This window comes from Colossoma macropomum, unplaced genomic scaffold (genome assembly GCF_904425465.1).
Source record: "Colossoma macropomum unplaced genomic scaffold, Colossoma_macropomum, whole genome shotgun sequence".
In the NCBI taxonomy this organism is placed as follows: Eukaryota; Metazoa; Chordata; class Actinopteri; order Characiformes; family Serrasalmidae; genus Colossoma; species Colossoma macropomum.
Window position 1 is genome coordinate 42008485 of NW_023494805.1, and position 24265 is coordinate 42032749.

A 24265-nucleotide genomic window follows, 5' to 3' on the forward strand; every position below is an offset into this window, starting at 1 on the left:
GTCAACTTAATCCAGTCCCAGCATCAGCCAAGTCCTGCTCCTACCCAGCCTACCCTCCAGCCTACTCCCCAGTCACCTATGCCTCCTGAGGCATGTACAGTCTTCCTCAGACAGTGCTTCTTGATCCTGGAGATGCAGTCCTCACAGTCCCCTTCTGCAAAATCACAGATAGCTTACACCATTTCTCTTCTGCCTTGTCGTGCCCTTGAGTGGGCAACAGCGCTTCAGGAGCAGTAGCAGTGTGTAGCAGTGTGGACACCTTCACAGCTGCCCTGCGACAGGCCTTCAATGAGAGGCAGTGGAAAGATGAAGCATTACTGAAAGACTTCTACAACGGACTTAGAAGTTACGAAGCTACAAAGCTATGAATGATGAGCTAACAAATCATGGCTGGATCGAGTCTCTAGAGACTCTAATACCAACTGCTGTTTGTGTAGACCAGCGTTTCCATGAGAGGAGATGGGAAAGGAGACACGATAGCACATCTGGTCAAACGTCTGCATTACCCTTGTTGACAGCTCCCTTGGAGCCCTCACAGTCTCCACATGGTGGGGAAGAACCCCCATGCAACTTGTTCTTTCTCACTTTTCTCTAGAAGAAAAGAAACACAGTCACCACAAGGGCAAATGTCTCTACTGTGGTTTAGCCAGTCGTTTTTAGAATGAGTGCCCCCATCAGCAAGCAAAAGCCAGCACTTGGTAAAGGAGAACCATCTTGATGTCACCCTGGCCAAGCTATTGCACAAATTTAGTCCAATTTCTCTTTCTGTACAAGCACTAGATGCTCGTCCTCTGGGTTCTGGCAAAGTAGAATTTAACTTCCAGCATAGAAGACTGAGAATAGGTGAGGTTTAGTATAAGAACATTTGTGGTTTTTTTTTTATCAAAACCTCCCAAAAAACCCAATGGTTCTGGGTTACCCAAGTAAACACAGTTTGGTTTAGTAAATGGGGTTTAGAATGGGGATCAGACTGTACTAAGAGTTGTCATATCACTAGCACCGACTGTAAAAGTATTAGCACCAAAGTTTTCAAAAGCAGACCCAAACTGGCTCGCTGGAAACCCCAGAAATCGATCTATCTTAGGTTCCAGAGGTCTTTCATGACATGACAGATGTTTTAACAAGAAAAAGTCTGGCTCTCTCCCACCACATAGATCTCACAATTGCACTCTAGATATCCTACCTGGGCCTGTGTCCCCTCATGGACGATTATTTCACTTTCCTTTTGCTGAGACAAGAGCCATGGAAGAATGCATTAAGGCAGCTATACAGAATGGTCTGATTCAACCCTCTGCTTCTCCTGCCTGGGCACGGCTCTTCTTTGTACTGAATGGGGAAGGATGGGGGCCTGTACCCATATGTTGATTCCAGGGGGTTAAACTGCATTACAGTAAAGAAAAAGTACCCACTCCCTCTTATGTTATCTGCCTTTGAACTGCTGTGGAGGGCCACTGTGTTCACCAAATTGGATCTGCACCATGCCTATCAGCTAGTATGTGTGAGAAAAGGTGATGAACGGAAAACTGCTTTTAGCACCCCTAGTGATCACTATGAGTACTTGGTGATGCCCTTCGTCTAACAGTCCAGCTGTTTTTTATTCCCTGGTCAATGATGTGCTTTGGGATTTGTACAACGGTTCTGTCTTTGAATACCTGTATGACATTCTCATTTTCTCTAAAAGCCCACCAGAACCCTGACATAGACGGTGAAATTTTCTGAAACATCTATTAGAGAATCATTTTTATGTCAAGATGGTTTCATGTGTATCAAATCTCCTTCCTAGAGTTCCTGATCTTTCCAACAGACACAGCCATGGATCCTGCTAAGGTTAAGGCGGTACTTTACTAGCCCATTCCTACCACACTGGAACAGGTACAATGCTTTTTGGGGTTTGATCATTTCTACAGAAGATTTGTATGTAACTTTAGTTCTGTAGCAGCACCTATCACTACCCTCAACCATGGTGCACCTACACAGGTGAAATTGATGCCGGCCGCAAAAGAAGATTTGAAACCCTTAAGGCACATTTTACTAAGATGCCTATCCTGATACACCTTGATCCTAGTCATCCCTTTGTGATGGAGTTGAATGTATCCAACCCCGGTGCAGGTGCCATCTTGTCACAGAAGTCCACCATTGATGGTAAAACTCACCCACGTGCAATTACAATGCTGGGGATCGAAAGCTTAGACTTCATTCTGACTTATCGACCTGAAACTAAGAACACAAAGGTTAATGCTCTCTCTAGGCAATATTAGGCAAAGACCCTGTTTCCAAGACTGTCATGCCATTGTCCCGAGTGGTGGGGCAAGTTTGGGTGGCACTGGAGGATGAGATCTTAAAGGCCCAGAAGACAAACCCTAACCTAGGTGATGGCCCCTTGAGGTGTGTCTCTGTGTCCCAACTACTCTCTGGACTAAGGTACTGATGTGGGGGCATGGTACACCCATTGTTGGACATCCCAGGGCAGAGAAAACACTTAAGTTTATCCATCACCAATTCTGGGGGCCTTATATAAAAGAAGACACTGAGGGCTATGTCCATGCTTGCACTGTCTGTGCAACCCAAAAGTCATCTAACCAGGCCCCTGCAGGTCTATTCCATGATTTGCCCATTCCCAGTCATCCATGGTCCCACATATCTAAGCACTTTACTAGCTTACCCCCTTAAATTTGTAATAGTTGATTGATTTTTTAAAGTGGTACTTTTCATTCAATTACAAAACTACCCTCTGCTAAACAAACTGCAGCCTCGGTGGTAGACAAAGTGATTTGCTACCATGGAATACCTGAGGATGTGGTTTCAAACTGAGGTTACCAGTTCACTTTGCTCTTGAAGCAGTATTGCAGGAAGGCTGCTGGACTTGACAAAATCTTGCCTGCCACCCTAAAGCTCTATGCTGACTCACTTTCTAATATTTTAACATATATTTTAGTCGGTCACTGAAAATATGTAGGGACCCACTGTCTTTTAAAAATACAACCATTGCCTTGTTCCTAAAAAGTCCAGTGTAACCTGTCTCAATGATTACAGACCTGTAGCTCTTACTTCTGTTATCATGAATGCATTTGAAAGATTGGTTTGTAGACATCTCCCAGGTGTAGTGATAGATACATACCAGTTTGCATATAGGGTGAATAGGTCAGGTTGCAGTGTCACTCTGCTTACAAAACGTGCAGGGCAGGGGCTGGAAACCACTGCCCCAACGTGTTCTTCAATTCTCACTTACACATGAGGGGAAAGGTTGTTCAGTGCCCACTCCAAATCTACGTATGTGTATGACCTTTGTGGTGTTCAAAGAACATGGAGAATTGGAACAAAGTGCACAGGTTACTAAGTTAGCTCTTCTCAATATTAGATCTCTTAAGAACAAGCAGTTTATGCTTTTTAACAGAAACATGAATAAATGAATGCAGTGCTGAAACAGTATAAATTGAGTCAGCTCCACCAAACTTGAAGCTTATAAATGTCTCATGTGCCGGCAAGAAAGATGGAGGTATAGATGCTCTATTTGGTGATTCTTTCCAATGCAAGCAGTTATCATTTCTTGGTTTTGCATTTCAGTATCTATGTGCAGCTCTGAAAATTGCACCAAGAATACCACTACTAATTGTCAACATACCTCCACAGTACAATGCTAATTTTACTGATGCCTTTGCAATGAGTTTTGCAATACTTTTTTAACCCTGATATCCATAATATCAGACAAGCCATTATTATATCTATATCCAGCAATGAGCCTGTCCTCTCCATCACCACTGAAAGATACTGTAGTTAAAATGTCCCACTTTAGTGCTATTCCTAATGGAATTTTAATTGATTGAGTGAGTCATCTCAAATCATCCATTTGTAGTCTTGACATGTTACCAACTTTTTAAAGGATGTGTTTCACTTAATATCAATGGATATACCTCAGATAGTAAACACCTCACCGATGTTGAGCATTTTTCATAACACATTTAAAACTGCAGTTGTTAAGCCTCTTTTAAAAAAAAATCTACAAGCAATTCTTTTAACTGATACAGATCTATTTCAAATCTACATTTCATTGGAAAAAAAATCAAAAAAAGGAAATTGTTAAAAAATAGTATCTTGTCAAGTAAAATTATCTTAAATAAGTATGTATAAATATAGTCAATAAATCTAATATCTTTCCTGGTGAGATTGTTGTAAGCTTAATTTAAGATTATTTACCCTATTACTGGACTTTTTAGTAATTTTAAGCAATTTTACCTCACTATATCAGTAGATAATTTTTCTTGTTTTAAAAAATGTGCTTGAAACCAGCAGTATAGTGAGATAATTTTACTTCACAAAATTACTTAAAACAAGTAAAAAAATGTCTAGATATAAGCTAGATAATCTTATAGTAAGTGCACAACATATATATATATATATATATATATATATATATATATATAAAATTAAGCATAAAACTCTCAGAGATAACTTTCCAGGTGAAGGAAAAAACATACTTTACTTTTAATGTAAGTCAATGTAACCAGACATTTTGTCCAAGTAATTTCGGGCCATTTCTTTTGGTCCATTCATCATGAAATTTACACACAATGTAAAGAGCAAAGGCATTTTCAAATTAAAAATGGAGATATGAGGTTTAGTTTGACAACAGCGATATGCTTCCACTTGGCCAAATTGTACATCTTACCAGAGCTTTGCAGAGGGCCAGTCTACTTGGCCCTCTCCCCAAACAGTTATGGTCCACTTTGTAACCGCCTTGGATGGGACAAAACTTTCTGCAGTCGAATTAGATAAGATATAATAGAGATTATTTCATTCAGGAATAGCAATGAGAAACAGACGAGCTGCCTGTCTGGATTCAAGAGCCCTAAAATCTAAAGAACTAGCATATAACCTTGGTGTACTAATGAACTCTGATCTTACTAAATCAGACCCTTAAATCTGGGCTGAAAACATTCCTGTATGAGCAGCTTTCAGCCCAGTTTAAAACACTGTTCACTCTGCCGCACTTCTGTAATGGTACTCAATTATCCTAAATGAATTTTCAATTTGATTTTATTTTAATGTTTGTGTCACGCATCCTCCGAGTACCTCGTTGGATTCGGACTTAATCTGCCAGAATCCTCTGGGAGATCACATGACCTCCACACAGCCAACCAATAACGATGCTAACCTGGACTCAACCTCCCAGAATCCTCTGGGAGATCACCTGACTCCTCATATGACTTTGCGCTCCTATCAGCGCTGTTGTTCACCTGAATTCTAATGTGTGTCACCTGTGTTCTTGATCATATGACAAACCTAGTTTAGTTTATAGCGGGGCTTTAGCATAGGGACCGCGAGGTATTGTATCCGCTGCGTGATCTACTGCTCTGCCCTTCGGATTATTTGCCTTTGTGTACGATTTCTGATTTCTGACCTTTTTGCCTGCATTCCCGACTACGTTTTTGCCTCTCCCCTCTTGGACATTCTGCCTGGTGTTATGTTTGTGTGTTTGTTTCTTTTGCGCTTTCTGGAATTGACCCATGCTTGTTTTGTGACGACGACTTTGGGTTGTGATTCTATCAGTAAAGCCTCCTTTGTGTTTTACATCTGCGAGTGTCTGAATCTGCTTGGCGCGTTTGATTTCATTTTTAAAACCTATTTTCTGTTTTAATCATGTTTTTAAATTAAAATTTCCTTCATCTTTTTAAATTTGATTTTGGATTATCATTGAATTTTCTTCTTTTTTATGCACTTTGAATGACAGCAGTGTATGAAAGATGCTATGTAAATAAACTTGCCTTGCCTTGCCTATTTTTGTGAACCAGAAAGCAACACCAGCTCAGCCATGGGCTACTTAAGCTCACAGAGCAGGTCCCTAAGTCTGTCCTCAGTTATAACACTCACTACTGAGTCCCAAACTGCATCTGGAAGCAAGATCTATTAGTCACAAGCCTAAGATCAAGCTTTGGCAGTCTGACAGAAGAATCTGGTTTTGGGGGATCCAGAAGGACGTGACCTGCCCAAATGTAATGTGCCAAATATAAAGCTTGGCTGAGAAATGTAAGTTTGGTTCTGAGGCTGTTTGTCATGGTTTGAGCCCCTTAGTTCATGTAAAGAGAAATCTTAATGCTACAGCGTACAATGAGATTCTAGAGGAGTGGAAATGAAACTTGCAATGTGAGATGCAGAAATTCATCTGACCTTTAAAAATGTAGTGTAATTGTTCCTTTTATTTCATACTCAGTAATAGATATCGGATATTACTGACATTTATAGAGGGAAAAGCAGAAATCCACCGAAACTTGTATAGCTTGCTGGATCATCGTAAACCCAGGATTCGTCCCAAAGCTTGGTGTAGATCTGATCTCCTTTTTCTAGAATGAGGACGATCCCATTGCTGGCGTTGCCGTTGGTCCAAGGCCTCTCGGAAAACACAGAGCACTGCACCTTATCATTTTTGTAGAGACTGACAGCCATTTTGTTGCCAGTGTGACAATGAGCATAAAATCGGAAGTAGTAAACTCCTTTCAGCGGTGCGGTGAAAATTCCTAAAAGGAGAGACAGTGAGGAATTAGATTTTTAAAACATTTTTACATAATAAAATCATTAAGATATAAACAGAGTCGTTCAGGGTGGTTTGCTGTGAAATTCTCCATTCTAGAGAAACTTACGGAGTCAGAACTGTTCACAGTGGTGGTGATAGGAACCAGACGTCCACCTCTAAAAGCTCCCTCACAGAAAGTTCCTACATGAAATGGTTATGAATTCACTGCCTGATGACTGAGACACTGTTTTACGATAGTTTTGAGAACTTAAACTCCATTCATGGTGGAGGGATACATGCAGGGCGCTGTGAGGCAAAATAGTCCCCAAAGAAAACTTATTATTTCAGATTTTCCACTATTTTCCATCATCAACATTCCATATAAACTCAGAAGACTCGTGTAGGTTCACTGGTGGTTCTGGATAGTAAATAAAATGTCTATATTTGTGTTGTAGTCATGGCGACCCCTGGTTCCTATCACCACCACTGTAAAGACATCTGAACCATTTCACACCAAACCACTCTGAATCACTCTGATTACATAAAATATTGAATTATGAAGAAATGTATAAATTAATAGTATTTCAAAAGAAATAACACAGTGATTAAGACGAACCAGTCCACTTTCCACTTTCAGTCTGAAAGCAGCTGAACAGCTATTTTTTTTTCCATAATATTTAAGAGAAGTTCCAGGATAAAAGACCTTCATGTTAATAATTTATTTTTACTGTATGTACCTGTTTCGCTGTTGTAGCCATTTCCAAAGTTAGCGGAGACTTTTCTGTAGATCAGCGCAGATTCCACAGAGCTGAATGGTCCAGTATGTCCACTTCCAGAGGCAGACAGCGATGCAGAAAAGGCCACTTGTCTGGCTGTAAATACGTTTATACGCACACACACACACACATATTAGGAGACAGACACATCAAACAAAGAACAATGGACTGACCACTCCAGAGTCCAGACCTCAACACCACTGAATGTGTTTGATTACTTCAGAAAATCAAACCAGCTTCTAAGACTGAACTTTGGAGGTGTGTCTGCAGACAGTGAGTCTCCTGAACAGAGTGGAAGGTAAAGAGTGACACACTGAACACTCAAACAGCTGATATTAGGTTTAGATGTTGAGGCTTGAGGCTGTTGTGTGATTTTCTGTTTAAAGAGTAACTACACACTGGGAGGGGCACTGCAGTGATGTTTGGGTTTGGAGGTGGGGCTGGGAGGGAAACTGGGCAGGGTGGGCTGGGCTGCTGTGTTTTTATACCAGAAAATATGGAGAGAGGCAGAATCAAACGGCACTTTTGTAACTGAGAGGTTTTACGAGGCTTTTTCTCTACTACCATCCCCATCTTTGATGGGGGAAGGTGTTTCTGATCAGGCAGTGCTTCTTGAGCCTGAACAGTATGAGCCGCTGACTAAAACCGCCGAAGAGTCAACATAGTGCCAGAAAATGAGTAGCAGCGAGCGCTGAACAGTAGAACATTCCCTAAAACCGTGACAGCTCGCTTCTAATCATCTGTTCAGCAGGTCTACATTCAATATAACCCAAGTCCTGATTTCTTAGATGCCCTGAATTCTGAATAAATAAGGTGTATTTCTCTGAACACTATCTAAGATTCATTTACCGCAGTGGCCCTAAATCCTTATGTTCTACAAGTTGTTCATGGTACCGGTGTCACATCTGATTCAGTTCCCCCTCAAATTTACGCTCCCTGGCGAGGCTGGTATATTTTATTAATACAGAACAGTGCATTTCAGCTATTAATAAAAAAAAGATCTTTATTTATTTAAAGATCTCTTTAAATAGCTTATCTGCTTTAGTCTTGACACGAAAAAATTTAAAACTTGTTTTTAATGTCTGTTTTCACCAAAAAAAGATGAATGAATAACAGGTCTGTTGTATGTTTTCTAACTTATTCCTGAATAATAATTATTACTATGGCAAGTGATTCCAAACTTTTTCATTACACATTCTTGACTTTGTTCTGGTTCACCTTCTTTAATGCTCTGCAGTGATTCCAGTTTAGCCTGCATCATTTCCACCGTCGTCTTCAGAGCTGGTTAAAATAAACATTGATTCAGTGTTAGTCATAACAAACACACACACACACACACACACACACACACACACACACACACTCAGAGGAATCAACCAATCATAGTTTAATTTACAATGGCTGGAACCAATTTTATGAGATAAAATGTCACTTTGGTCCTCCTGGAAGTTCACAATAAATCACTGCCTGTTAATACGAGTCACAGTCTAACCAGATTTCAGTTAGTTGTTAGGAATGGAAAACAGCAGCGGCCAACAGTGGGTTTCAAGGCTTCATCTGAAAAGACCCAGCAGCTCACAGCAAACAGCCCAGAGCAGGTACTCGTTTTCAGTTCTCACGCATGTGAAACCCAGAGCTACATGTTCACTGCTGTATTTCCTTCTTTTCGGCTATGCTTGCACTGCAGATATAAACATTAGCATTTTTGCCAGAACAATCAATGAGCTTGATATGAACACATTTCTATTGTAACACATATTTTGTATTTGTGAAAAAAAATAAAGTGGCAGTACCACAACGGCCCACTGGGGGGCCGCAGCCCACAGTTTTAAAAATCACTGCTGCATATGTTTAAATCTAATCTAATGGTTGAGGATCTAGTTGATCCTTTCCAACATGGCTTAACTGAGTAAGATCAACGATCTTAACTGAAGATCAACAGCCTACTTAAGGGCAGATCGGCATGTTATTATTACGATGTTTTCAGTTAATAATAACATGGATGTTCAGTTTGTGTCTATTTGACTTTAGGTGGTGATTCTGAGTATGCTTTAGGGACGAAGGACAGAGAATGACCTTAAAATTACTTCCAATTTCAATGCAAAATTAAACTAAGACTACAAAATAATAATAATTAATATTTTTTTTTATTATTATTGACTCAGGCTAGACTACTAAACTTTTTGGTCTGGACTCGGATGTGTCACAGTCTCGGTCTGACTACAACACTAATCAGCAGTAAACAAGGGTCTCTGGAGGCCAAGGTATAAAGGATAACTGTGGACTTTCCGGAATCACTGGTATTACATGAACATGTTGCTTCCAAACCAAACATGGACTTCGGTACCTCCCCTGTACTTTCTCTGTGTTCTCTACAGGCTGTTTTACAAGCTCTTTGTTGCCCAAGATGAGCTCAATGGTAAAGATTGATCAGTTTGTAGATCAGTGGATTCTCCTTGAATACCTTCAACCACAGCTGCTAACTTTAGGTTTCAAAAAAAAAAAAGACAGAGAATAACCTTAAAACTGCTTCCGGTTACAATGCAAAATATAACTAAGACTACATAGTAATAATAATAATAATAATAATAATAATAATGTTTTATTAATTATTGGCTTGGACTCGACTACTAAAAGTCTTGGTTTTGATATGGAATGAACTTTGATATATATACAATGAACATTGATATATATGGAATGAACACTGATATATATGGAATGAATATTGATATAAATTGAATGAACATTGATATATATACAGTGAACATTGATATATATGTACAATGAACATTAATATATATAGAGTGATCACTGAAATATCTATAATCAACACTGATATATATGGAATGAATATTGATATATATGTTGAATGAACATTGATATATATTGAATGAACGTTGATATATATGTTGAATCAACATTGATATATGTTGAATGAACATTGATGTACATGGATCGAACATTGAGATGAAAAAATGAATAATATAATTCATAAAATGTTTAGTTTAGACAGAGAGGGACTTTTGGGGTTGTGTGTGTTGTAGCTTTGCAACCAAACAGACTGTTCACATTGTTATTCAATGTTGCTATGTTGTTGTTCTTCAGTTACAGTGTGTGTTTGTGTGTTTACTCTGTTATTTTGTGTCCAGCTCAGAGTTAGGGAGAGTGTGTTTGTGTTTGGTGACCCTCAGAAGAAAGAGCAGGGCTAGGAGTGACCTACCTCAATTTTCAGTTGCTTTTCAAGTGGCACTGTTTTCCCTTGCTCTCAAAAAAAAGAGCATTTTTCAAACAGAAGTTATGGCCTCATCTGACTCTTCTTCTGCACCATGCAAATTATGTATATATTGAAGCTTCACCCATCTGTGTCTTCGCATCATATATCAGCCACTCTCAGGTCACTCTGTCCACAGGATCAATGTGTATAGATACTGGTCACTTTATCAGAATTCCCTTCCTTTAAGCTCCACCTGGAGTTTGTTAATGCCCATTTATTGATGTACAGTTTTTCTTGGCCATTCTCAACCCTTCAACAGCGACTTTCATTCAATATGTTCATTAAATATTATATATATATATATAGCAACAACTTGGGTTGCTAAGAGGTTCATAAAATGCAACCATCATGGATAAACATTGGCAGAAGAATGGGGCGTACTGAAGAGGTAAGGGACTTTAAAGGTGTCACGTCATAGGATGTCACCTTTCCAACAAGTCAAATGGTCAAATTTCTGTACTGCTAGAGCTGCCCTGGTCAACTGTAAGTGCTGTTACTGTTAACGGGAACGCAACAACAGCTCAGCCATGAAGTGGTGGGTTACACAAGCTCACAGAGCAGGTCCTTGAGTCTGTCCTTGTTTACAACACTCACTACAGCAACACTAAACTGCGTCCGAAAGCAAGCTTTATTCATCAGGAACTTGGCACATTAGATTTTGCTTGTGCAAACAGCCACACACAAGCCTAACATCAAGCTTAGGCAGTCTGATGGATGAATCTGGGTTTGGAGGATGCAGGAGGACGTGACCTCTCTGAATGTAGTAGACCAAATGTACAGTTTGGTGGAGGAGGAATAATGGGTCTGAGCCTGTTTCATGGCTTGAGCCCCTTAGTTCCTGTGAAAGGAAATTGTAATGCTACGGCAGACAGTGGCTTTCTAGAGAATTGGAAGAGGAAAGAGCAAGAGGAAACAAAGTAGACATGAAATTTGCAGAAATTCACCTGACCTCTGATAAATATAATGTAAAGGCTTCATTTTATTTCATACTCAGTACTGGATATGGGATATTACAGACATTTATAGCGGGAAAAGCAGAAATCCACTAAAACTTGTATAGCTTGCTGGATCATCGTAAACCCAGGCCATGTCCCAAAGCTTGGTGTAGCTCTGATCTCCTTTGTCTAAAATGAGTACGATCCCATTGCTGGCGTTCCCATTAGACACAGGCTTCATAGAAAACACAGAGCACTGCACCTCATCATTTTTGTACAGGCTGACAGCCATTCTGAGGTTAGCATGACCATGAGCATAAAATCTGAAGTAGTAAACTCCTTTCAGCGGTGCGGTGAAAATCCCTGAAAGAGAAAAAGCATTTAGATTTTAATAATTATATCGTTGAGACGTAAACAGAGTCAGAGAAACTTACTGAGTCAGAACTGTTCACAGTGGCGGTGATAGGAACCAGACGTCCACCTCTAAAAGCTCCCTCACAGAAAGTTCCTACATGAAATGGTTATGAATTCACTGCCTGATGACTGAGACACTGTTTTATGATAGTTTTGAGAACTTAAACTCCATTCATGGTGGAGGGATACATGCAGGGCGCTGTGAGGCAAAATAGTCCCCAAAGAAAACTTATTATTTCAGATTTTCCACTATTTTCCATCATCAACATTCCATATAAACTCAGAAGACTCGTGTAGGTTCACTGGTGGTTCTGGATAGTAAATAAAATGTCTATATTTGTGTTGTAGTCATGGCGACCCCTGGTTCCTATCACCACCACTGTAAAGACATCTGAACCATTTCACACCAAACCGCTCTGAATCTCTCTGATTACATGTGAAATACTGAATTATGCAGAAATGTATAAATTTAGTACAAAATCACAGCCCACTTTCCACTTTCGGTGTGAAAGCAGCTTAAATAGCTGAAATATTTCCATAATATTTAACTGAAGTTTCAGAACAAAAGACCTTCATGTTAGTAATTTCTGTTTACTGTATGTACCTGTATTGAAGTCGTAGCCATTTCCATAGTTAGTGACGACTTTTTTGTAGATGAGTGGAGATGTCACAGACCTGAATGGTCAAGTATGTCCACTTCCAGAGGCAAACAGCGATGCAGAAAAGGCCACCTTTCTGTCTGTAAATACATAAATATATAAAATAATAATTATAATAATTTTATTTATATAGCACTTTTCATGCTGGTGGCAGCTCAAAGTGCTTTACAGACAGGTGATAACAACAGTTCTTAAGTCTATAATCTTATCTTACAGAAACATCCTAAGTTGCCAAAATGTCCTAAATATTTTCTTAACTTTAAGTTAAACCCCAGAGTTTCTTAACTTCTGTTTTAACTGTTTAAACCATCTGTTTCTATTGTTTTATGCAGTGATGGGCAGCATAATTCACTATAACTGGCATAATGACGTTACATTTATCTACATTGAAAATGGTACCTGTGAGTTTTCTTTTCTAACAGCGTTTTAAAAGCACCAGACGCTGCAGACTCGATCTCCACCGTCCCTCTTATTACCTTTGTGTGATAATGTTGATGAAATGTTACAGAGATGGTGGTGAATAATGTCCTAACTTCAGTCTTAACCGAAGTTGCCATGACAACAAAAGACTCGATCTCAGAATTTTCTGTAGTATGGCCCCAGGAGCCGTATTGCAGGAACGTCCTCTCTTTTTATCTTAAGTGAAGATCAGACAGACCAAGATGAGAGGTTTCACAGAGTCATATTACAGAAGCAAGTCTGTTCTTAATTATTCATCCTAAAAAGAAGAGAAAGCGGCTTTCAGTCGCCCTGGGGGTCTGAGCTGAGTTCTGGCTTGCATCCATATGAGATGTGCACATACTTGGCTTCACTTTGTGGCGGGACACCCTGGCAGTGAGATCTTTTGCCCTGTGGGGGAAGCCGTCGGTTTTAAAAGATCTGAACAAACAGCATCAGTGCCAGTGGATGGTTCCCTTAGACCCATGCACACACGAGCAGCGCCCTCACCAGCGCTGGCGATGCAGCGGATGATGGAGAAAGTGAACCTTGACTGGTGGCTCAAGGGCCAGGAGTTTTAGCTGGTGGAGAGAGTGGGGCTGCTTACTCCGTGCTCCAGGATGGCTACCAGGCTCTGTATCTGTTAGATCATAAACGGTACCCTAGTCCCCGGGGCCCTCTAAAACGATGCCCCTCAGGACCCAACCCACGCTCCTCAGCTGCACAGAGAACCCCTGCAAGCTCCCTGGAAGCATCCGAATACCATCAAAGCCCCTCAGCTGCACAGAGAACCCCTGCAAGCTCCCTGGAAGCATCCGAATGCCGTCAAAGCCCCTCAGCAGCTTCAGAAACCTCTCAACATCCTTTGGTGACCCAGGAGGACCACGTCACTCTGACGGCCACAGCGGACGACCCGAGCTCCTGAGGACGCCTAGGGCTTGGAGCCCTTAAAGAGCAGGTGACAGGCTCTGAGACATTTCAAAGGCTTGGTGTGACGGGTCTGTGTTTTACGTGTGTTTTATATGTGTTTTACGCTTTTTTCCTGACCCTTAAAGAAATAAACAAAAGATCACTGACCTTTGCACACTACTGTACAATATATATATACATATATATATATATATATAAACGTATACTCGATGCATTCAGAAAGTTTTCAGACCCTTTCACTTTTTTCATGTTTTGTTATGTTGCAGTCTTGTGCTAAAATAAAAAAAAAGTTTTTCCCCATTATTCTGCACTCAATATCCCATAACAAAATGAGTATCCAGAATATTTCATATTTGAAACGTGGTGAGCAAATCTCACTAATCAAAAAGCTAGGTGTGGACAATTTTTCACAAAAAAAATACAAAATGAGATGACCAATCAAAGCTGGGTCTGAAAGGATGTGCAGCTGCCATGAAGCCTCACTGAGAAAAGGAGACACATCAAACAAAGAAGCTGAACAACGGACTGACCACCCCAGAGTCCAGATCTCAACATCTCTGAATGTGTTTGATTACTTCAGAAAATGATCAACCAGCTTCTGAGACTGAACTTTGGAGGTGTGTCTGCAGATTCTTTGAGGAACTGAAAGTGAGTCTCCTGAAAGGAATGGAAGCTGGATTAAAGGTAAAGATTGACTCACTGACTCACAGAGCTGAGATTAGAGTTAGTTGTTGAGGCTTCTCTGTGATTTTCTGTTAAATAACTTTTTTGCTTCAGTCTTGACACTGAAAAATGAAAAACTTGCATTTAATTTTTTTTACTAAAAAAGATAAATAGATAAAGGGTCTCTGACTTTTGCACAATATTGTATGTTTTCTCTGCCCTGCGATGGACTGGCGACCTGTCCAGGGTGTATCCTGCCTTCCGCCCAGTGACAGCTGGGATAGGCTCCCGCATCCCACCGCGACCCAGAAGGATAAGCGGTTTAGACGATGTTTGTATGTGTGTATGTTTTCTAAATTATTCCTGAATAATAACTATTAATATGACAAGTGAGTCCAAACTTTTATGGCTTACATTCCTGGCTTTGTTCTGGTTCACCTGCTTTAATGCTCTGCAGTGATTCCAGTTTAGCCTTCATCATTTCCACTGTCGTCTTCAGAGCTGGTTAAAATAAACATTGATTCATATGTTAGTCATTATATGTCCACTGACTGGATATAGAGGTCAAACATCCTCCATACTGACCATTGTTTTTCCTTAATTTTCCAAACATGAACAATAAAATCCTTCTGACTTTTCAGGCCAAACTTAAAAACTGCTTTACAAATTATTAAAATATTTATGTATATGTTCCTGTTTATCTCATTTGCAGTGATCAATCTGCCAAAGATTTAAGGTAAAAATCCACCTTCATTCTCCCTCTGCAGTTGTTCTTCTGTGCTGCTCTTGCTCTGCAGCCTTTCTTCCATGGTTCTCAGTCGTTCTTCCATGTTCTTTAGTTCCCCAGTTCTTCCATAATGTTCATGTTCGGCGACATGAAGTCCTGCGCCAGTGCGCCCCACACAAATAGCAACAGTGCTGACTGTAGAACCGCCGCCGTCTTCACCATCACTGCGTCTGATACAGCTGTTCTTCACCCAGAGGTTTGATCAGCAGTGATGGTGATTTAAAGGGTAACACTGGACTGTGGACTCCCCAGCATTACAAAAACATGTTTCTTCCTAAACATGGACTTCGGTACCCTGTACCTTCTCTGTGTTCTCTACAGGCTGTTTTACAAGGTCTTCATAGCGAAAGATAAGCTTTTTTGGTCAAGAGCATCTTTTGTAGATCAGTGGATTCCCCTTGAACTCCTTCAGCCACAGCTACTATTTTTAGTATTCAACCTTTGAGGTGTCTGGTAGCCCCTTTATAAGGATCAAAGCCAAGATAATGGAAAAACAAACAAACTTCCTAATCTGAACCTAAATTGGCAACATTTTATTTGGACCTGATACATTACATTGACATTACCTTACCATAAACCACGTCATGACAAATAATATAACTGCAATATAACAGCGTCACATTACTGTTACCTGTAATTAACATAACAGGTGACATAATCAGGGACACGGTATCTAGGTAGAAATACCTAAGCGAACTCCCCATTTGGTTAGGACTTCAGGAGCTGTAGAGAAGTCCTAACACATTAGATTAATTGTCAGCATAATTACAAAGGGATGGAGGAATCAACCAATCACAGTTTGATATACAATGGGTAGAACCGATTTAATGAGAGAAAAAGTCACTCTAGTCCTGCTGGAAGTTCCAGATACGTCACTGACTGTAAATACGAGTCACAGTCTAACCAGATTTCAGTTAGTTGTTAGGAATGGAAAACAGCAACGGCCAACAGTGGGTTTCAAGGCTTCATTTGAAAAGACCCAGCAGCTCACAGCAAACAGCCCAGAGCAGGTACTCGTTTTCAGTTCTCACGCATGTGAAACCCAGAGCTACGTGTTCACTGCTGTATTTCCTTCTTTTCGGTTATGCTTACACTGCAGATATAAACATTAGCATTTTTGCCAGAACAATCAATGAGCTTGATATGAATGTGATGTTTTATGTTTTGCAAATAATCATCAATATGTGTCATATTTAAAATTACGTTTTGTTAAATGTTTCTATTCTAACACACACATATATATATATATATATATATATATATATATATATATATATATTTATATATATGTGTGTGTTAGAATAGAAACATTTGTCTGATTGGTGTATAAGTCAGTAAGGTAAGGTGTACGTGACGTGGTGGTGGTGTGTTAGTGTGTGTTGTGCTGGTGCGACTAAATCAGACACAGCAGTGCTGCTAGAGTATTTGCAGTAGTAGTAGTCTTCTTCCATTCTTCATATTGCAGATGCTCATCAGAGTGTCTGACTTGATCTCAACTCACAGTGTCTCTCTCTCTCTCTCTCTCTGTACTGCAGCATTTTGAAAGCAGCTGTTAAGCAGTGAACTTAATTAGCAATATTGTTAACTATATAAGCAAACTCACCTAATCAACAGTTGAAATTCTCACATATGCACTCAGTGCTGATAAATTAATGAATAAATAAATAAACAGATAAATAGATAAAACATTTAAATTTGATAATTGTTATGATTAAATTAATTACATGTAACTAAATAAAATGAATATTGCTTTATATGTAATTAATGCATATGAAAAATAATAATAAACAAATAACTGTACTACCACCACCACTACGACTACTACTACTACTAGTAATAATATTAATAATAATAATAATAATAATAACAATAATAACAATAATAATAATACTTATTTTATCATTATATTATTGATTTTATTATTATTTATTCTAGTGCTGTAGTGTGGTGTATCTGTAGACAGGAGTCTCTGTTGTTTTGAGTGGAGAGAGAGAGAGAGAGAGAGAGAGAGAGAGAGAGAGATACAGAAAGAGAGAGCGGAGAGAGAGAGAGAGAGAGAGAGAGAGAGAGAGAGAGAGAGAGAGAGAGAGAGAGAGAGAGAGAGAGAGAGAGAGAGAGAGAGAGGTTGGCTGTGAGCTGAGATCAGGTCGGACACTGATGAGCATCTGCAATATGAAGAATGGAAGAAGACGAAGTGACGATCAGAGAGCAGAATTTCCACAGTCAGGTTCGCGAGTACATAGTGAGTAAACTGACCGCACACACACTCACTGTAAACACACACACACGCACACACACAGTGAGGGAGGGAGACACACTCTTTTAGCGTCAACTTCAGCCTAGCTTAGCTTAGCTTAGCCTAGCCTAGCCAGCAGCTGTATTGTGTATCCGTTAGCCCAACAGCTAACTCAGCTCACTTTCTAAAACACCGAACACGCCTTAAGGACCCAGTTCGGCATTTTTCACCCGCACATATTAAGTTATATACGCATTATTAGTGCACAAAAGCAGAATGTAAACAAGGTCCTGCTAATGAGTTAGCGCGCTAGCTTCGTTAGCATTCCACTGACATTCCCTATAGCGCTATGCTAAGCTAAGCTAGCAAACGCGTCTCAGAAATGCGTTGTGTTTATATTGTGGGGGGGTTGTATTTTCTTTCACTGTATTCTCCAGCAAACAACCGTTTTATCCACCTGGTATTTTAAGCGAATCATAGTGATATATACGAAGCTGAAGTCAGCTTCTTGTTCGCCAGGTTGTTGTTCGAATTTTCCCGTTCCACCTTAAATGGCGCCGAAGTTACGTTCTGGCGCCTCCGACGCCAGAGTGCAACTATTGCGCCATTTAAGGTGGAACGGAAAAATTCGAATAGGAAGCTGACTTCGTGCTTCCAACATCGCCTGAAATGAAGGGTGTTAATAGTGAATTTGCCCCCTTTGCTGCAGTAACAGCCTCAGCTCTTCTGGGAAGGCTTCACACTAGATGTTGGAACACTGCTGTGAGGATTTGATTGAGCGTTAGTGAGGTCAGGTACTGATGTTGGATGATCAGATCAGTAAAGGTATAGGATGGAGCTACATCACTCCAGAGAACGCAGGTCCACTGCTTCACATTCCAATGCTGGGGGGCTTCATACACCTGTAGCCCACGCTTGGCATTGGGCATGGTGAGCTCACGCTGCTCCAGAGCGTCCCGTTCTGTTGGTCAGTGCTTTTCTATGGAATAGGCCATGGGTGCACATTAAAAGATGAATTTATGACAGAGAAAGGGGATCAGATCCTCACAGCAATGTTCCAACATCTAGTGTAAGGCCTTCTCAGAAGAGTAGAGGTTGATTTTCGAAGAAATACTGGTGACTACAGACTTTTGTGCGTCCAGCTCTAGATCAGAGGTCACTAATAGGCGGACTGCGGTCCGAGTCCAGGCCCAGACACTGTCCTATGCGGACCTGGACCTAAAACCGATAAACTAAGGAGAATTGTTTAATTTCGACGGGGTGGTCCTGTTTTAATCTGAGTAATTTTCTGCCCTTTACGGTAGCTTTAGCGGCCCGGGAGACTCACAGACCAATCGCATGCGTTGTAAATATCACACATAATGCTACTCAGCCAATCAGATCTGTGCATTACGATGAGCACTGAGACTCGAGTGAGTGACGCACACACGGGAGGGACGAGGCGAGAAACAGCAGTCGGAGAAGAAAGTGAGTCAGAGGGAAGTAATTTCACATGACGTTCTCTAAAAAGACAAAACTGACAATAAATGTTGTTGAAATATGACTGAATTGTACAGTATATGGCTCTGAATCATGATGCAAGTCAGACATTATGATGATCTGAACCTTTGCTTGAGAAAATTTCTCTAACTGGACCTTACTGAATTTTAATTGAAGACCCCTGCTCTAGATGATAACTAAGTAAAGTTCTTATTCCATCTCTGATGTGTTGAATAGAGTTACTCATTATACACTGAGTGTGTTTACATGCACTTAATAATAACTTAATGATGATATCTTATTGGGATTTTTCTCACTAGTATTGCGATTTAAATGCAGTTATTTTCTGTAATTTCCAGGCCTGTTTTTTGGGCCTTGAAGACCTGAATATCTGTTTCTTCTGGCATGAAGCTTGAACGCTGAGTGCATCAGACTTCCAGTTAGTTTTCATGGTTGTGATGTCACATATACAGCTCAGGGATGTTTGTTGCTTCTGATGGCTCAAACTCATCTACACGCAGTTCACAACCCCTGCGTTATTAAATTTTCTCCATTTAAAACTTCGAGGCAAGATTGTTTTTACTGTATTTTAAAATAAAAATGGCAACTTTTGCACTTTGAAATTGGCACTCTTACAAATTGCGATTTAAAAAAAGATTAATTTTTCGGCCCTAGTGCGTTGCTTTGGTGTTAGCTGGCTAATGCAGAAGGACGCCACGTAGCTAATGTTACTGCTTGGAAAGTGATTATCACATCAGTATTTATTAGCACCATCTGCACAGCAAGCTTTGCACACAGAGTTGTGCAAATAAAGCCTAAAATTGTAGAAAACTAGGACTATGTTATCAAAAACTAGGGCTCCATTATCACAACCTAGGGCTGCATTATCAATAACTAGAGCTACGTTATCAATAACTAGAGCTACATTATCAAAAACTATGGCTACGTTATCAAAAACTAGGGCTATGTTATCAAAAACTAGGGCTACGTTATCAATAACTAGAGCTACGTTATCAAAAACTATGGCTACGTTATCAAAAACTAGGGCTACGTTATCAATAACTAGAGCTACGTTATCAAAAACTATGGCTACGTTATCAAAAACTAGGGCTACGTTATCAATAACTAGAGCTACGTTATCAAAAACTATGGCTACGTTATCAATAACTAGAGCTACGTTATCAAAAACTAGGGCTATGTTATCAATAACTAGAGCTACGTTATCAAAAACTAGGGCTATGTTATCAATAACTAGAGCTACGTTATCAAAAACTATGGCTACGTTATCAATAACTAGAGCTACGTTATCAAAAACTAGGGCTATGTTATCAATAACTAGAGCTACGTTATCAAAAACTAGGGCTATGTTATCAATAACTAGAGCTACGTTATCAAAAACTATGGCTACGTTATCAAAAACTAGGGCTCCATTCACTACATTCAGGGGTCAAGGCTCAAGCTATAAAAGGTGGATATTCTGGCCAAAAAAACAGGCTTGAATCTTAATTTATCGAAAAAAAATTGCAATTGTATATAAGTGAGAAAAATCACAATATTTCCCCTAAATCATTCATCTCCATAGAAAACAATCACGTTTGATTGATTTGTACTGTTGAAATTTTAGGCTTATTGTCGAGACGTAGGCCTGTTCTTTATTAGTGTCAATGAAATATTAAACAGTTACTCAATATTTTGCATTCATGCCACCCCAACATCATTATGTTTACATTTTATTTATTTAGTTAGATTATACTTTATAATGCAGTTTATACGCAGATTTGTTTATGTTTGTAATAGCTGTTTACATTGATCTCTGAGCTGTTGTGCTGCAAGTACTAGGTAACAATTAGTAAACATACATGTTGGGCCTCATTCTCCAATATCTTCCTAAGTGTGTTCTTGTGAAAGATCCTGAGAAAAAGTCTACGTCAGATTCATGTCGTGTTCTTGAAGCGCAGAACTGTTCTCACCTTTGTGCTCTTGAGTGTGTGTAGATTCTGTTCTTACCTAAGAACTAATCCCAGATAAGAGAACAGAGGTGAATGACAGAAACTGTAAGTGGGTTTTAGGAGGAAGTTTCTTCTTAAGAACGGTTGGTGAATGAGGCCCAAAATTATATGATATATTGAAGAATCCTGAGAATCGTGCAGCCCTAATAGACCCTGGGTTGTCTTTGTCTGAGACGAGGAGTCTCTAGGATGCATGCTCAGTGCACCTTAAAAAAAAAGAGCTAAATATAAAATTTGTGGTTGTATTTTATGTACAGCTCTACTTGCATCGGTCAGATAGACTAGCCATTTCAGAAAGAGCTGGAAGACGCTGATGAATTAGGCTGTGAGTGATGACCGGCGGATGAAGGATGTCTGTGAAAGTGGGAGTGAATGTTTTACGTTGGTGGCTGCTTTATTCCAGCGCTGGTGGGTTCTAAAGGCAGTGGCTGGAGCAGATGTTTGTTGTGTGTGTGAGTTTTTCCTTCCCTTTTGTTTAGGGCTGGGCGATAAAACAGTAACGATGATTATCGTGATATGACTGTCCCCGATAGAAATATAAGAACTGTTCGATATAATCGAGTATTCTCACACTTCTACGTTTAGCGACAGCCCCGGTGGCGTTTTATACTGCAAGGAAAGCGACACTACTCTGCTGTCACCAGGAGGGGGCGCACTTCAGAGTTTTTTGACATGATTAGATGGGGGGGGGGTGTCAAGGAGTGAAACCAGTCGCCAAATATACTTCAGCAGTGTCTGAAACGTGGAGTTAGACGTTTCCTGTTTGAGTGGAGCGACCGGCGATCTGCTCTCCTGTGACCAAGTAAACGAAAGTTAACTGAAGATGCTGTATGTGTGGCATTGGAGAGCGGGAGAGCACTATAGCTTCCCAGGCTAGCTGTTTTTAGCAGCTGGCTAAACTGAAGCAGTGCTCCGTCGCTCGCACAGCATGGGGAATTGCTGAAAGGAGCTAAAAGGAGGACTCTGTTTGTCTGGTGTTGATATATTGCGGTTCACCCCTTAAATTACTATAGAGAGTCGTCTGCTAGCTGGTGTCTGAATACTGTGATATGCTCTGACGTGGATGTGGTGGAGTGATGGCAGTAAGGCGGTGTGATCCATCACTGACCCACCGAGCCAGCTAATGTTGGCTGTTCACTAAACGGTTTAGCACTGTTGTTGGCCACTTGTTTAGTATTTGTAACCGGACAGTCGAGTGCTCGTCACCAGACAGCTAAAAAAAAATCTTTCTTAAATTATGTCTATTACAAAAACTGCGGCCGAGCTTTTCCAGCTGGTAAAAACAGCTAATCAGACACTTTCTCCCACTCTCCCAAGACAGATCTGTGAAATGTTCCACTGGTTGGTGAGTGTTTGTCGTGTTCTGACCATAAAGGATAGTTTTAAACAGCGATTAACCACTCAGGAGCAAAAATCAGCCTTCAGACTCGAAATAAATAATTATTTGACATTTATCGTGATACGTATTATGTGTGTATATTTATATATGTGTGTGTATGTATATATGTATATGTATGTATCGTCGATATTGACTGATATTGACGGTATTGACCCAGCTCTACTTTTGCAACATAACGCGATGCAGAATGTCAGAAACAAGCCTCACTATCTGAACCACTGAAGGAGCAAAACTGTAAGCTCAGCTCATGAGCAGTAATCAGATTATTAGCAGAACTCAGTACGTAGTTAATGCGATAATTTGGAGAAATCCAGTTTCTTGTTGCCCCCTCTTTACCCCAAATGAATGACCATGTTTGGTGCTTGAAGTTTGCTGCTTTAGTTTTGCACTGGAGCTACAAGGCTAATGTAAGCGGCTCCTCATCAGCATCCAGCGTTAGCTCATTAGCTCGTCTGAGGAACCCTCGATTAGTCATTCGGCAAGAAAATCCGACCTATTTTTGAACATTAAAACATATTTTTGAATGTGCTTTTCTGCATAGCGCTCATTTTTTGTGCAACACCAGTGCTGTCGCCTTAAAACATACAGGTTTCATGTCATTAACGTTTGGGAAAAGTTCGTTTTTGCATTGTTTTGCTTTCTCAGTTAACTGATTATCCGTTCATTAAACCTTACGCATATCGTGACGTCACTAGTATTTATATTTATTTGTATTTATTTTAATGTTAAGGGCCAAAACTCACTTACAGCCAAGATGCTGGTGGTGCCAGTGGTGCCACTGCAGCAGCCCTAACCACGCGTTTTAGCCAGGTGAGGATCATGGACTGTGGAAGGGTCAGGAGTTTTGGCACATACAAAAACCTGGCACAGGAACACGGCCACGTCACTGAAGCTTGGACGTGGCAGTGGAAAAGCGCTCAGAATCAGCTGGCCCTCGCAGCCTAAGCTGTGAGAATGCTGATATTGTGTAGTCGGCTTGTTTCAGATCACGTTTCTTGGAAGCTTTTTATAACAGGTGAAAACGCCCACCTGCTTTAGCACCATCCTTAATCTGCAACTGCTGCTTTAGTGAATGAGTGGTACGCCCATATGATGAATGGCCTGCTCAGCTGCTTTCAGTAAACAATCTGGTAATGCTAGTTTGCCTCGCCTTATTGGGCCCACACCGCCGAGAGACTGCGCCGTCCGCCGACACGCAGCCTGGAAGGCTTAGCTGTGCTAGGTGTAAAAGTACCTCCCTGACAGGTGTCCAGATACATTCATCCATCAAAACTGCCCCCTCAAAATAGGCCAAGGCAGAGCGTCGAGAACATGGCTGTGTTATGTGAGAGCATGTTGGTAGGATGGAACACAGATCAGTGAGATTTGAAGACCTTCTGTCTTGCCCTAATTTTTTTTGTTAATACATCAGTTGAAGATTGATTCCAGTTAAGCTAATACGTATGTACAGTACAGCTGTTATTGTCTTGCAATAAATTCCATTGGTGGATCAATAATGTGACACAGTTTTTATTGAACAGGCATTATTTTGACTGAAACTGACCACTTTATTAGAAACACCTACCTTGTCGTTCCTCTCACTGGCCAGTTTATTAGAAACACCTACCTTGTCGTTCCTCTCACTGGCCACTTTATTAGAAACACCCACCTTGTGCTTCCACTCGCTGGCCACTTTATTAGAAACACCCGCCTTGTGCTTCCACTCACTGGCCACTTTATCAGAAACCCCCGCCTTGTGCTTCCACTCACTGGCCACTT

At 40.4% G+C, this 24265-nt stretch overlaps 2 protein-coding genes across 3 annotated transcripts in view; one reads left to right on the forward strand and one right to left on the reverse strand.

The window, feature by feature from the left end:
* Positions 1–6161: 6161 nt before the first annotated feature.
* Positions 6162–15431, reverse strand: LOC118825832 (collagen alpha-1(VIII) chain-like). The gene is made up of 4 exons (XM_036596674.1): positions 15346–15431; positions 8503–8565; positions 7246–7380; positions 6162–6512 (listed from the first exon to the last, which is right to left on the reverse strand). The coding sequence occupies exons 1-4, from the start codon at positions 15425–15427 to the stop codon at positions 6235–6237; spliced, it is 558 nt and encodes a 185-aa protein (XP_036452567.1). The 5' UTR covers positions 15428–15431; the 3' UTR covers positions 6162–6234.
* A 2016-nt stretch (positions 15432–17447) lies between these two features.
* lmbr1 (limb development membrane protein 1) overlaps positions 17448–24265 on the forward strand; it is a 70869-nt gene continuing 64051 nt past the window's right edge. For both annotated transcript variants that reach the window (XM_036596656.1, XM_036596657.1), the window contains exon 1: positions 17448–17626. In XM_036596656.1, the coding sequence (XP_036452549.1) occupies positions 17564–17626 (63 nt within the window). In that variant the 5' untranslated portion in view covers positions 17448–17563. The remainder of the gene's footprint in view (positions 17627–24265) is intronic.